At 45.1% G+C, this 14,978-nt stretch overlaps 2 protein-coding genes across 2 annotated transcripts in view; both read left to right on the top strand.

Moving 5' to 3' along the window:
- eif4g1a (eukaryotic translation initiation factor 4 gamma, 1a) overlaps window positions 1-8,056 on the top strand; it is an 18,526-nt gene extending 10,470 nt beyond the window's left edge. The window contains exons 13-30 of the mRNA XM_034554726.1: window positions 70-189; window positions 897-1,295; window positions 1,419-1,565; window positions 1,678-1,914; window positions 2,017-2,121; window positions 2,330-2,632; window positions 2,791-2,908; window positions 2,995-3,097; window positions 3,320-3,696; window positions 3,824-3,945; window positions 4,072-4,244; window positions 4,364-4,489; window positions 4,715-4,796; window positions 4,910-5,008; window positions 5,416-5,559; window positions 5,699-5,780; window positions 5,996-6,136; window positions 6,612-8,056. Coding sequence (XP_034410617.1) covers window positions 70-189; window positions 897-1,295; window positions 1,419-1,565; window positions 1,678-1,914; window positions 2,017-2,121; window positions 2,330-2,632; window positions 2,791-2,908; window positions 2,995-3,097; window positions 3,320-3,696; window positions 3,824-3,945; window positions 4,072-4,244; window positions 4,364-4,489; window positions 4,715-4,796; window positions 4,910-5,008; window positions 5,416-5,559; window positions 5,699-5,780; window positions 5,996-6,136; window positions 6,612-6,793 — 3,060 coding nt within the window. The 3' untranslated portion in view covers window positions 6,794-8,056. The remainder of the gene's footprint in view (window positions 1-69; window positions 190-896; window positions 1,296-1,418; window positions 1,566-1,677; window positions 1,915-2,016; window positions 2,122-2,329; window positions 2,633-2,790; window positions 2,909-2,994; window positions 3,098-3,319; window positions 3,697-3,823; window positions 3,946-4,071; window positions 4,245-4,363; window positions 4,490-4,714; window positions 4,797-4,909; window positions 5,009-5,415; window positions 5,560-5,698; window positions 5,781-5,995; window positions 6,137-6,611) is intronic.
- An 804-nt stretch (window positions 8,057-8,860) lies between these two features.
- Window positions 8,861-13,910, top strand: fam131a (family with sequence similarity 131 member A). Its single transcript, XM_034556062.1, is given in 6 exon segments — window positions 8,861-9,089; window positions 11,298-11,409; window positions 11,493-11,604; window positions 11,606-11,670; window positions 12,810-12,947; window positions 13,095-13,910. Coding segments are annotated over 6 exon segments (1,038 nt in total). The 5' UTR covers window positions 8,861-8,981; the 3' UTR covers window positions 13,598-13,910.
- Window positions 13,911-14,978: the final 1,068 nt, after the last annotated feature.

The raw sequence follows: 14,978 nt of genomic DNA, 5'->3' as shown, positions 1-14,978 counted from the left end.
AACTTGGCGTCCATCTTTTATTTTTTTTTGTTTAAGCAAACGGTTAATTTCTTCTTTCTTTAACTCCAGGCGAACAAGACTCCAATGCGGCTCCCTGACCCAGCTCGAATAATGAATGTTGGTCCTGATTTTACTCCCTCGTATTTGGGGAACCTTGGGAGCAGATCGGTGGGAGGACCAAGAGGCCCGGTAAGATACGTTTTCTCTTTTCGCTTTCTAGGGTGGTTTCTTATGAAAGGAAATTCTTGGCCCTTTTTGATTATGGCAATAATAATGATTCTTTGTACAGTGCCTTTTTTAAATTTTTTTAAAAAAGCATTCACCACTCAAAGCATTTTTCCTATTTTGTTGCATTTTAACCTGGAAATTCAAGTAGATTTCTATTTGGATTTGAATGTAATTGACTTACACAAAACAGTCAAAATTGTGAAATGTCCACTCTTCCATAAAGCTCAACTCTGTCTGCTCCGTGATTATTGGTCCTGTCTTAGCAGGTTTGCTTTGGTGCCATATTCTTTCCATTTTTAACTAATGGATTTAATGATGCTTAGATTAAGTGACGGATCATGTGACACTTGCGCACAGGTCGACTTTAATTAACTAATTATGTGACCTCTGAAGATAATTGCCCCAGATCTTATTTAGAGGCTTCATAACAAAGGAGGTAACTACATATGCACAGACAACTGTTTTGTTGTTGTTTTTCATTTTACTTCACCAATTTGACTTTTTCGTGTCGTTCTATTATATAAAATTAAAATAAAAGCCTCTTTAATTCCAGGTTGTAATGTAACAAAATAAGTGTGAATATGTATGCAAGCCACTGTATTTGTTTTGGTAACTAAGATTTATTTTCTAACATATTTTCTAATCTGCATCCCTCTCCTTCCTTTTAGCCGCCTGGCCCACGTCGCTCCCAGCAGGGCCAGAGGAAAGAGCCCAGGAAAATCATCCTCAGCAGCATGTCCCTCGGCGACGACGTGCAGCTCAACAAGGCTGAGAAGGCCTGGAAGCCCACAGGGAAGAAGTCCACTCGAGGCCGCGGCGTGGAGGAACCCGAACCCGAAGACGATGATCCCGAACAGGCCAAGACTAAAGAGCTGTTCAAGCGTCTGCGCAGTATCCTCAACAAGCTAACCCCTCAGAAGTTCCAGGAGCTGATGAAACAAGTGACAGATCTGACGATAGACACAGAGGAGAGGCTGAAGGGAGCCATTGACCTTATCTTTGAGAAGGCCATCTCAGAGCCCAACTTCTCTGTGGCCTACGCCAACATGTGCCGCTGCCTTATGGGGGTAAGTCATGTGATTCTTGTCCGGATCTAAACGATGAAGCTCAACCCAAGCCCATATCAGCAAGATTAAAAAAAAGTGTGTATTCAATAAAAATGTTAAAGCCTACTCGATGTCCTCCTCCAGTTGAAAGTCCCCACCTCAGACAAGCCAGGAGTTTTTGTGAACTTCCGCAAACTGCTGCTCAACCGCTGCCAGAAAGAGTTTGAGAAGGACCAGGATGATGATGAAATCTTTGAGAGAAAGCAAAAGGAATTGGAGGCTGCCAAAGAAGTAAGAAATGACATCTTTTACCATCGCTGTCGCAACCACCACCGTGTTTTGTTTAGAATAAACTGATCCTATTACCACCACTAAGCACAAACTCTCTTGTATCTGCCCTCAGGGAGAGGAGCGTGAGCGCTTGAGGGTGGAGCTGCAGAGCTCCAGAGACCAGGCCCGCCGTCGCTCTCTGGGTAATATAAAGTTCATTGGGGAGCTCTTCAAGCTGAAGATGCTGACGGAGGCCATCATGCACGACTGTGTAGTGAAACTACTGAAGAATCATGATGAGGAGTCTCTGGAGTGTCTCTGCAGGCTGCTCTCCACTATTGGCAAAGACCTGGACTTTGAGAAGGCCAAGGTAAGTAAAGCATGAACACACAAACATTATACACTTTCAGCCGTCTCCAGGAATGTTGTATTCATGATTCTCAAAAGCTGATTTTCTCTGTGTTCCTATTAGCCTCGTATGGATCAGTATTTCAACCAGATGGACAAGATCATCAATGAGAAAAAGACCTCATCTAGAATCCGCTTCATGCTTCAAGACGTCATAGACCTAAGAAGGGTAAATGTTAACGGATATTGCAATAAAGAACCAATAACAGGCAATTTATGGTGGTGACTAATGCTAAGAAATATTCCTGACTGAGCAGAATTGTTTTATACCGCGTGTGGATTAAGAGTGGCATGAGAGCCATGAGTGTAGACATTAATGATGTGTGGGAGCAGTTAGACTGTTTGTTTGATAACCATCTTCCATCTCTGATCGACAGTGTACCTGGGTGCCTCGTAGAGGAGAGCAGGGCCCTAAAACAATCGACCAGATCCACAAGGAGGCAGAGATGGAGGAGCACAGGGAACACATCAAAGTCCAGCAGCAGCTTATGTCCAAGAAAGAGGGAGGTGGAGGTGGAGGAGGAGGTGGCGGTAGGATGGGAGGGAACATGGGGGGCCGTGGCTCTCACACACCTGGAGGTGGCCGGAATAGCCAGCCTCAGGATGAGGGATGGAACACGGTGCCCATATCCACCAAGAACAGACCTATCGACGCCACCCGCCTCAGCAAGATCACAAAGGTAACGCCCGAGTCTAACACGGAAGTTTTCACTCTTTCTTTTATCGATTTCTTTTGTATCCAGTTTCTGGTGTTCACTGACGCTTGTTTGTGTCGTCAAATATAATGTTTATTTTGGGGTGCAGTGTAAGAAATGTAATCTCTTGTATTTCCCTTCAGCCTGGTTCTCTGGACTTCAACAATCAACTGTTGGCTCCAGGGGGGAAAGGCATGTGGGGTAGCTGGGGCAAAGGCAGCAGTGGAGGAACTGGAGCAAAACCAGCAAGTGGAGAGCTGGGTAAAACACCTTTTTTTTCCCCATACCTTTTTTTTCCACAAGGTTTTAGTGGTTCGAGAGTTAATCTTTCCTTTTCCTTTTTTAAGACTCTGGTCGTCCAGCTACCAGCACCGTCAATCGCTTCTCAGCCCTGCAACAGTCCGGTTCGGCGTCGGCTTCAACTGACTCTGATCGCAGAGCTCCTCAGAGGTATTTAGCTGCAGATATTTTCTCATCAACTAAAATGTCTTGTCCTTGTGCTTTGCTCCTAAGGTCTTCTTCCGTCTTCGTCACTATTTAAAGGTTAAATAGCCTGGACACTTTACATTTCCGTGTTTGCGCACACAACCTGAGAGCAACCAGTTTAAGATTAGTTTTGATTGCGCAACATTGTGATTAAATGTGGACCTGTTTTTTGGTGTCACTTTCAAGCTCCAGCCGTGAGCGTGGCAGCGAGAGAGAAAAGGCCGATCGGGATCGATTCGATCGCAGCGAGGGACGTGAAGGTCGTGACGGCAGGAGCACCCAAAACCAAATCACCAAGAGAAGCTTCAGCAGAGAGTCTCAGGAGCGCGGCGGGAGGGCCAGCGACCTCCGGGCCTCTACTGAGCCTGTGCGTCGCGTGGCCAGCATGACCGACAATCGGGACCGGGGAAGCCGCGACCGGGGAAGCCGCGACCGAGGAAGCCGCGACCGGGGGAGCCGCGCTTCAAGCCGCGCTTCAAGTCGCGCTTCAAGCCGTGTTTCAAGCCGCGTTTCAAGCCGGGACAGAGGAAGCCAGGACCGGGCTCCAAGCAAAGAGCTCCCAGGTAAAAAAAAACACTGACCAAACGGGAAGATTTGATGTAGATATAATGGTATAAAGATGGAGGAAAGGCTGTGTACAGTATTGCAATACTGTTTAACTTTTATTGTGCCATTTTTCTCTCTCTGCAGTTAAGCGTGAGAGTGCTCCAACTCCCCCACCTTCTCTTCCAAAACCTGCCTTGAGTGAAGAGGAGCTGGAGAAGAAGTCAAACGCCATCATTGAGGAATACCTTCACATTAATGACATCAAGGTACAAATATGACGTCATGTAAACTCTCCTTTACCACAGTGACTTTTACATAAGTGTGCATATTTATCAGGCTGTGGACAATGGAACCGCTCTGACGGCCGTCATTTTGCTCTTCCTCTTCTGCAGGAGGCGTTGCAGTGTGTGACAGAACTCAACAGCGCCTCACAGCTTTACGTGTTTGTGCGGAACGGCGTGGAGTCGACGCTTGAGCGCAGCACCATTGCTAGAGAGCGCGCGGGCACGTTGATGCACCACCTTCTCAATGCTGGGGTGTTGCCCTCAGAGCAATACTACAAAGGGTGAGCTTTGATGGATTTTTCCCCTCTAGGGCATTCTTATTTACTCCTTACAGACTGAGGAAATGTAACTAATTTGTGTTTCAAGTGAGATTGAGTGCTTTTTTTGGGGGGGTCTGCAGGCTAGAAGAGACCCTGGAGGCTGCAGAAGACACGGCCATAGATATACCTCACATCTGGCTCTACCTGGCTGAACTCATCACCCCCATGCTCCATGAGGGAGGCATCCCTATGGGACAGATCTTCAGGTAAGCTGGAAGTCAGCAAAAAATAGATTAATAAATGAAATGAGTCTCAGCAAGCTTTCTGTCGTTACTTTATGTAAAGATATGTGGGTTTTTTTTTGTTGGTGTTTTTTTCAGTCAATGAGACGTAGCGCAACATTTTCAGGGCGTTTTGTTTTACACCAATTTTATGCGCATGCAGCTCAAAAGACCGTTGAAAGCTTAATTCAGTGTCTGTTGCGTCCTCAGGGAGATCTCCAAGCCTCTCGTGCCTCTGGGGCAGGCGGGCGTGCTGCTGGTGCAGATCCTCAAGTTGCTCTGCAAAGAAATGGTATGTCCTTCATAAATCCACCCTCTTGATGAGGCTCGTCCATTTTGAGTGCAAACTTTCACATCTGTTTCATTTCATTCGTCATTGGTTTTAATGTTTTCACCACCCATCAGACCCCGAAAAAGGTCGGGGCAATGTGGACCGAGGGAGGGCTGAATTGGAGTGATTTCCTGCCCGAGGATGAAGACGTCAACATGTTTGTCTCTGAGCAGGTCAGTAGGCTCAAGTAGTTCAAGACTGACACGCAAACATCTGAAAAACAACCACGTCGGCTGTTTTGGGGGTGAGAGGGTGAAGCTTTTCTGAATAAATGTTCCCCATCCAGTTTGGTGGAGGCATGGGGAAATAACAAAGAGACGGTCAGCTCTCATACAGAGAAGGCTCCATAACAAAATATCTACCGTCTACAATCTTATAGAAAACACACACTGCCAATATTTGCCTTGAACATAAATGTAGATGATGAATTACCGGCAATGCACACTCTCACCCCTCAGGTCCTGTGTTGCGCTTTTGTCGTTACCAATACAATACATAAAGAATTTAAAGCCAACAAACTTATGAATAGTTCACTTCCGAGACTATTTATGATTTTATTTTGTTTTGTTGCATACTTTAGAAAGTAGAGTTCACCACAGGAGATGAGTTGGAGTCGAAGGAAGTTGATGAGAAGAAGGTTCTCTCTGGGGAGGAGCTCAGCCAACAGCTGGACAGACTCATCCAGGACGCGGCCAACAACCAGCGCATCAGAGACTGGGCTGAGGTGTGTGAGACACGTTCTCGTGCTTGAGTTCAGACATTCTCTGTTTTAAAAAAAAAACTATGTATTCAATGGAAACGTTCCAGGAATCATTTAAGTTTCCCCGGTTCAACTGTTTCTGTTTTTTTTTCTTTTTTTCCAGGCTAACTTGGACGAGCAGCAAACCGCTTCCAACCAGTTCTTACGAGCACTGATGACGTCGGTGTGTCAGTCGGCAATCATATGTAAGTCTGACTAATGCTGCATGTAGAAGTAAAGGCTGCTGGCAAAAAGGTTATTCTATGTGTTCGTCTGTTAGTCACCACTGTTGGCCTGCTCACCTCACAGCATGTTGAATATGTTTTTGTGTTACTGACATATCGACGTTCCGTGAGGATTAATTGTACAAACGCAAATCACAGTATCTGATACAAGAAATGTGCCTCTCCTCTTGTTTCAGGTGACACCCCGTACAAGGTGGATACGCCGCAGATCAAGCAGAGGGCCAGTCTGCTTCAGAGGTACCTGTCTGATGAGCAGAAAGAGCTGCAGGCCCTCTACGCCCTCCAGGCGCTGATGGTGCACATGGAGCAGCCAGCGAGTGAGTACTAATCTACATGCAGAGGGCCAGCAGTGATGTGTCTGGGCTGAACGTACAGAGGTGGACAAAATAACAGATGCCTCACCATGCAGTAGCCCCAATACAAATGATCATGTTATTGACGTTAATTAAATATTCAAATATGTTATGTAAGTATATATTTTATTTAAAGGAGTGACCAAATCCACCCGTTCATTTACGTTAAAAAATAAATAAAAACTCCCGTAATGTAACAAAAATGAAGTGATATCAGAGAGGAAAAGATTTCAATGTCAGCAGCTTCATTTTAATCTTCAAACCTCTATTACACGTGGTGCTGATTGGTTTTGGACCAATGTAGCTGCTTTTATTGTTTGTAATTGTGTTCAAAATAATGTGATGCTGATGAAATCTACGGGATAAACGGAAAAAAGTGTTTTTATTAACACCAACAAGCGGCACAAACTCAACTGTATGAACTCTTTCCCGTCTGTAGACCTGCTGCGGATGTTCTTCGACGCCTTGTACGACGAGGACGTTATCAAAGAGGAGGCCTTCTACAAATGGGAAACCAGCAAGGACCCTGCGGAGCAAACGGGCAAAGGTGTGGCCTTGAAATCAGTCACCGCCTTCTTCACCTGGCTCCGCGAGGCCGAGGAGGAGTCCGACAAGGAATAAAAGACTGAACTGAAAGCTGCCGCCCCCCCTTTTGCGAGGTGGGGGCTCTGCAGGCAGCTGCAGAGAGTCGTGGACAATATTGCCAGAGAGGCAGACTCAAATCAATCCTCAATGAGGATAAATCTTTATTGTTTTTTTTTTCCTTTTCTTTGGGGGATGGACTCAGAAAACAATCATTTCTCTCTCCCTTCCCTCTCTTGCTTCCTCATTATTTCCCCACCCACTTGTCACAGCAAGTGTCCTCATCAAATAAACTTGAAAACTGATGCAGCAGGATTGCTTGTTAACGAGGTGTGAAGTATCCCACATCACTACAAAACTCTTTTCCCCACAATAATACAAACCAACAGGCTGCTTTTTTATGGTTCTAGATAATTATAAATGCCTGACATCCTATCTGATCTGCAGGCGTGAAGCCACAGGGCTCGTGGTGTCGTGGGTTCCCTGATACGTGTGTATCGTCATGCCATAATGTGTGTTCAATCCAAACTCAGCTCTTATGTCTTTGTCCCTTACTGGAGTGTGCAGCATGACTGAAGTGTGTTTCTATTAATGATACAGTGGACGAAACGTCGATAGAAAAAATGTACATGAACTAATCTTAATCTTAATTTGATGGATGGGGTTTTTAAAGCAAAGGTTGTCTATTTTCTCTTCCTGTTTCCCCATCATGAATTTACAGGGGGCAGAAGCGTGGAGGATTGGTGTTGACCTTTGACCTTGGCTGCGTCTTGATGCTTCCTCTAAGCCATCCTCTCCCATCCCCAGTAGTGAACCACACTGAGTGACCCTTCATCTTTACCTCTTCTATACTTAAACCTGAGCTGTCGTAGAGGACACTTAATGACCCAATCACCGGTAAAACTTGAAATCTACAGAAAATTGACTTGATAAAAATATATAAAGAAAAAAAAAAAAACACAAAAAAACCACAGAAATGATCCGAAAGCCTTTTCTACTTTAAGTGGAAACTTATTTCAGGAGCGTTCTGTAAATATATAATAATTCAAAAAAACTTTTTTTTCAGTTTTATTTTTCAGAAACGATAAATTGCTGATGTAATTGCAGTGTATACTTTTCCAACAGAAACAGCAGTTGTCCAGATGCAGAGAGGTGCTTTAGATAATCCATTGATTATTAGTTGTGGAATTTTGTAAATATTTTTTTTTGCTTTCTTTATTTAAGAAATTATTGCTTCTTTTGCATCGGAAACTGGAAAGATTAGGTAATGGAGCATTGCAAATAAAGGACTTAAGTTGCTGAGCAGAGTTTTGCATAAGTCTGTCTGAAACCCGTCAGATGATGATTTTAATGGTGTGTGTGTGTGTGTGGTTATGGTTGTTATTAGGGGGGCTGGTTACCAGCCATGGTGTCACCACTTGTAATGGGGTAGAATACTGAGCAAGTCAACACATCACAGAAAAATAATTACTTTAGATATAAATATCAATTATTTTTAAAATAGTGTTGTGATTAATTGACTCACAATTTCAGCATTATTAATTTGCGTGGTGCTCCCGATACAATTCACCACTGTTGTGTTGCAAAGATTTGGACTTATTTTGTAATATGTAAATTAAATAGGAATCTTTAAAATTATATTTCTCACAATGTAAGATAACTGTCTCGTGGCTCTTAGTTCAGTGCCAGTTAGCATTCATAAGGAGGCTACACTGGGCTACAGAACCGGATAACAAAATTAAAGGTCAAATTGGCATGACGGCTGCCTTTTGATGAAACATTTTTTTTATTATAAATCTATAAATGTGATCCTTCCAGCGTTTTCTCCAGACTGCGGTACATTTACACACACACACACACACACACACACACACACACCGTGCGTCCCTTCACCAAATGACTGCGGATCTGCGGTAATGTTTGGTTAAAAAAGAAGTAGAAGAAGAAGAGATGATCATTGCAGTGTTTTCCGGGGTCAACCCTGCAGGTTACTGTGCATCTTGCTCTTGGCTGCGCGGGGAGGAGGAAGGAAGGAGGGAGGAAGGAGGGAGGGAGGAGGGAGGGAGGAGGGAGGAGAGAATGTGACATCGCCTTGAGTTGATGACGCGCGCCATCGGGAGACGTTTGGACAGCCGATGTCACCATAAACCGAGCAACACGTGGTGCGTCTGCGCTGGAGACCCGACGCCGGAGTTTGGGAGATGTTTCCGCTGACTGAGGGGCATTGATGATCCACGGAGGAGCCGTGCTGCAGGGGACAACCCGCGAGCCATCATCTGTTGATCGGATCGGAGACAATCAAGCGCATTATCATGAGCCGCGGTCCGACTTCCAGGTAGGTACCGAGAGCCGTGGAGGTGCATGTAGAGGGCAGGGTCTCGATGCGTCTGCGTGTTGTTTACCCGATGCAGGTATGAAGCCATTGGTATGCAGATGGGGACTTCAGAGGTTGCCAGGAAACCCCGCTGCTGCACCCCCCCCCCCCCCCCCCCCCCCCCCCCCCCCCCCCCCCCCCCCCCCCCCCCCCCCCCCCCCCCCTAATTGTACGCTACAGGCCTGCACCGATCAATGGCGGGGTGATGTGTTATTCAGTCGTCAGTGTGTCGCTTCTGTTGAATTTCCAGAGGAAAACAATAATTTATTTAATTAATTAAAAAAACAAAACGGCATCAGCATTGCAGCTTCCTCCAGACACAAGATGATCGGCTGCAGTCAAAGTGGCTTCACGCGCTCCCACTTGTTGATCTCGGGGTGTCACACCACTGGCTGTTGGGACATGTTTTAGTCCATGTTCCCGTCGAACATGCACGCAACAGTCTGTCTCCGCTGGGAGTGTATTATTATTATTATTATTATTATTATTATTATTATTATTATTAATAATAATCCAAACATCTCATGAATAAAGACTTTTAAGCAACTTGACCACAGCAGCAAACGTTGCTCCACATGTTGTTATGATGACTGCAGTCAGCTGGCAATCAGCACGTTGAAGTGGGAGTTTGTTTAAAAGCAACATCAATCCATTAAGTGTCCCATAAGGCGAAATCATGAGCAGGTTTAATAAAAATAAATACTTAAAAAAAAAAAAAAGGGCAAATATCAAATGGAACCGTCTCTAATTATTATTATTTCCATTATTGTTTCATCTGTCATTTCGTTCTCGTATAACTTTAGTCTCTAAAGGATTCAATAGAAAAGTATTTAATAATATTAATAAAAAGTTGTCGTATGACCCAATATAATAATGTCAGTTCAAAGTAATTTACGACGTCCACGAGTTCTGACATCTGTGTCTCAGGAGGAGCGTTGCAGAGCTCCACATGTTTATCAGTGTTCAGCATGGGTGACGTCTGCCGTGCTCACAGGTGTGTGTTGCAGCTGAAGCTTAGAGTTTAAAATGTCACGCGGGCTTCATATCACTGCCTCCCAGCATTCTACCTGTCCCTGTGCCTCCGACACACATCTACTGTCATTTTGTACTCTACTGTAAGCCTTTAACAACAGTCGGCAGCCTCTTATTCCCGAGCTGCTGCTTTAGGCGCCGTATCGGCTTAAGGATATCTGTCAAGTCATGCGCATGCTCACAGTTGTTTTCAGGCAACATGTTCCCTGCTTGTTGAAAGACTCACCTGCCCTAAAAGCAAGACATATTCCAAGCACCTCCAGCCGATTTAGCTGAACCACCAGGGGCCAGTTCCATTAAAAATAGACCTATAATTTGTCTTGAATATAGGCTTTAAGTTAGCGACAGACACTTGAACGTACCTGTTGAACAACACTTGTCTTTGAGGGACTAATGGCAGACACACAATTCATCAAGGGTGAAATGAGGCCCTTTACGGAACAGAAAAAAGCAACACTACAAACCGCATATATCCAACGTCATTAGATCTTCAGAAACAATTCAAGGATATGGTACAATAATCCAAAAGTGTTATGGCAGTTAAATAGTTGTCAACCTGACTGGCCTTTTAACAAGTTGTTGCCATAGCAACACAGCTCTTTACCTCAGGCTAAGGCAGGGGGAGAGGTGACAAACTTTCTTGTGTCATGTGTGTATTTGTTTTGGAGGGTGGAGTGAGTTAGGGAGTCATGGAGACTATCACCACTACCCTCGACTCCCTCACCTCCCTAAACCCCAACCATTGTAACTGGTTTCACCGGCTTACTGTGGCTTTAGCACCTGTCCAGTAAATGTAGGGCATGGCTGTTTATTTGTCTGCCCGGTGGTTTAAACCAGTAAATCCGAGCCGTGTGACTTTTAGTGGTGTTGGTTAGCTGCGCGGTGACACCGTCTCTGCATGTCCACAATGAGACTGAGATCCAGAAGTAGAGACAAAGACAGGAAGCGGGAGGAAAAGTCTTGTTGAAAAATATTTTTAGAGCAATATAGATCTCCGTGTGGGATGAAGCATTTTTATTTTGGCCCAGGAGCCACTGCGGTGTGCTTGTCAGTATGTTTGTCCCTGCAGATTCATATATTCAAGATTTTCTTTCGTGCGTTTTGTAGTGCAAGTAGTTTTGCTAAAATGTCTTGCAGGTGAAATTCAAGGAGAGTGAAATGATTCCAAAGTCCGGAAAATCTCCAGCAGACTCGAGGAAAAGTGTTGGCATCCATGAGTTTGCAGCACTTGCCCGATCCTCCTTAAATGGTAACCTTCTCTTTTACTTATTTGTGTTATTAAATGCCCTGAGTTACAAGTTCGGACTCTGAATCCGACCTCTCCGTGTCCAGGTATCTCTCAGGCGGTGAGGGACCATGTGACGAAGCCCACCTCTCTGGCTCAGGGCAGGGTCGCCCACCTCATTGAGTGGAAAGGTTGGCCCAAACCCGCCGCCCCCCCCGCCAACCGCCCACTTCAGCTCCTACTGCCATCTGACTGAAGGAGAGAAGGAGGCCCGGTTTGCTGCAGGTATTCATTTATGTGACCTTTAACAAGGGATATGTTTGTGTGTGTGTGTGTGTGTGTGTGTGTGTGTGTGCACTTAGCTTGGTTTAGCTGGCGCATCATCTCCTGGCAGGCTCCCACCTTCTGTCATGCACCCAATCCCCTAAAACTCCTGTATGTCAGTGGTCCGCTCCGCCCACCCTGCTGTCTCTTGGGTGACGGCTTGTCTTGGCAGCAGATGGTGGCTTATTAGACACTCTCCCAGAACACTCCACTGCCCACCAATCGTACAACGGCCCCTGTTGTTCTGCTGTGACTCATCCTCTCTGGTGGCACTGGCGTGGTTTGAGAAAGAGAAAGAGAATAAGTGGAAGAGGGAGGGAAGTGAAGTGCATAGTGACTGTACATCATGGACATCATAAAGGTCATTGGTCTTTTTTCTAGATTGAAAAAAAGAAGAAGAAGAAGCTTGTGACACGAGCTGTAGCAATTAGTCGACTCATCGACTGTTAGATGGACAAGATTTTAACGTTGACGATCTTGATAATCAATTAATCGGTTGAATCTTCTTAAATGTTATTATTTTGGGCTTTTCTTTAAATAACTGAATATTTATTCAGTCCCTTGGTAAAACAAAATGAGCAAATTAAAGATGTAACGTTGTGCTCAGGCATATTGTGATGGGCGTTTCTCACAATTTTTCAAAATGTTTGCGATACAACACTATCAAGCAAATAAGCAAGAGATTATAAAGTCCTAATTTAGAATGAAAAGAACCGGGCGTGTTGCTAAAACAGATTGACATCATGAAGCCAAAAATGAACAACTGATCTCCCAAAGAAGAGACAGGGATGCAGCATTACCCCCCCCCCCCCCCCCCCCCCTGTTTAATTAACAAAGGAATAACATTTTCCTGGTCTCACTCTGTTGGATACATTAATTCAGTGATTCTCCTTTAACAGCAAATCTGAGGCATCAAGAGATGATGAGCAGAATACTAAACTTTTTGTTTTTTAAATCTTTGCTTTTATGATTTTATTCGAAATGTCTGAAAGTTCAAATACAATCAGAGAGAAAACCACCCTTTTGTTTAGGTGGTCACACTTCATGGTCAGATCCCTTTTATCTGAAAGGGGTTATTCATTTATTGGACCCCTTCCTAGGAGTGGCTGAGCAGTTCGCCATCGCCGAGGCTAAACTGCGCGCCTGGGCATCGATAGATGACGACGACGAGGAAGACTTCAACGATGAAGACTCCCACGCCAACGGACAGACTCAGACCCTGTCCAGCCAGAGCTCAGGTATCCACAGTCGCCACCATTTTCTTCTTTTCATCACTCCTCGTCTTCATTAGTGCATCTTCACTGACGACCCCGCCTCATCTTCCCACCCCGTCCCCGAATTATCTATCCGTCGCCAGGTGTTCTGACTTTTTGTTCCTCCCTCAGACGCCACCACGCCCGATACCGTCAACGGGCCGCCGTGCCAGCCTGATGTTGGAGGCCGCGAGGCTCCGCCCTCCGACAGCCCCCGGTGCTCCAGCAGCACTGGCAGTCTGCTCTGTGGTCGGCCTGCGTCTCCCAGTGACCCACATTCATCACAGACCAATTCCCCTACTTTACCCAGCGACTGCACGAGCCCCTTCCTGGAGGAGGAGAGGCCGGATGGCCAGGAGGAGCACAGTGAGGTGTGCATCCACCACAAGCCGGAGTGGAGGCCTCGGGCCAGGAGCAGCAGGTTCGACTCCTGCTACTCCACCTCTCGCTCCGAGTCTCCCGGAGAGGAGGACGAGGAAGACGAGGACGAGGAAGGCAGCGTGTTTCACGAGTTTCGAGCCTGGCATTCCAGCCGGAGAAGCTTCTTCTCCGACCGGGCTTCCTCTGGAGTGGCGTCCTTCGATGAAGAGGAGGAGAGGGATGAAGTAGAGGAGAAGAAGGAGATTTTGATGTGATGTGTTGTCCCATCTTGATGTCTCTGAGTCTGTGTTGATTCTGGATATGACATAATCTGTTCTGCTTTCACTGTAAACCTCTCTCCACCTCTTCCTCTGATCGTATCCTCTCCACTCGCTGCCATCCGTCCTTCATCCTCCAGGCCTTTCATGTTCTGATAATGCAGCGCAATGCAGCATATTGGAGAGCTCAGCCAGAATGTAAAGCTGTTGTTCAAACTGAGTTTTGTACATTTTAGTGACGAGTCATGTGGTGCATACATACGTTTTCTATGGATATTTTGTAGTGTAGCTTTTTTCTGGGTCATGCTGTGTGTCGTGTGGGTCGGGCAATGTTTGATACTGAATGTCTGAATGTTTCTGCTTAACTATAAATATGGTTTTGTTTTAGAAAGGTGATGTTGTCCTTTTTGTTCTGTACACAAAGAAACTGAACATATGAGGGAAGAAACACAACTTATCTTTTAAAGGTGTTTTTCAAATTTAATCATTCACTCATGTACAAAAACAATTTTGTGTTCTCTGAAAAATAACAATGGCTGTTGGATTTTAAATGCATAATTCTCCTATGTACAATAGCATGTACGTAGATCTCATCCGTGTATTTTCATATGTACAAAGCATATACAGGCCAGAGCCATATAAAGGGAGATACTACAGACTTATTGCTTAACTAGATACGCTGCAAATGAGCTTATACACTCTCTATATTTAACGCCTTATTCGTTATCTTATATGGCGAGCACTACTTCACATTCTATATGCAAACGAAAAGTTAAGACGTTGCACAAATGGTTACACAGAAAAAAATGAACCAGAGTTGGGGTGCTGTGATGAGATCACATAATATAGAGAAGAAATATGGCTCAAAAATGCAACGGCGTGAAGCTGAAATACTGACATCCATTTGAGGGTCTCACGCGCACACACTTTGCTCCACGACATCGCCGTGGTTACCGCTGTGCTTCATACAGTAGGTACATTTCTCAACATTGCATCAGAGGCCAGGCTGGATTACATGTACTCTGTCATAAAGATACGTGTGACATATCACAGAGTTAATATCTACAGGCCGTATAAGAGTGAGCGAGTGAGCGTGTGAGTGTGTGTGTGTGTGTTTGTGTGTGTGCGCTCTGTACAACACCCAGTATCTTTCTTTCAATCTGAGCTCAAGTGCAGTTCCTTTATCGTGTTGGAAACACATTAAACACACATTAAATTCACATAGCAGAAGATGAAGAGGCCGTTCAAGTGACAAGTCTGACAGGCGACGTTGCCCACATGGAATCAGCATCCTTAAAGCCAAAAAAAGGCTACATGTGCATTAAATTATACTCATGGTAATTACAATGTGCTTCACCATTATTTGCTTGCTGGACCT

This window comes from Cyclopterus lumpus, chromosome 17 (genome assembly GCF_009769545.1).
Source record: "Cyclopterus lumpus isolate fCycLum1 chromosome 17, fCycLum1.pri, whole genome shotgun sequence".
NCBI classification, from domain to species: Eukaryota; Metazoa; Chordata; class Actinopteri; order Perciformes; family Cyclopteridae; genus Cyclopterus; species Cyclopterus lumpus.
The sequence above is the reverse complement of the archived record's forward strand: the minus strand, read 5'-3'. Positions and strand labels throughout refer to the sequence as shown.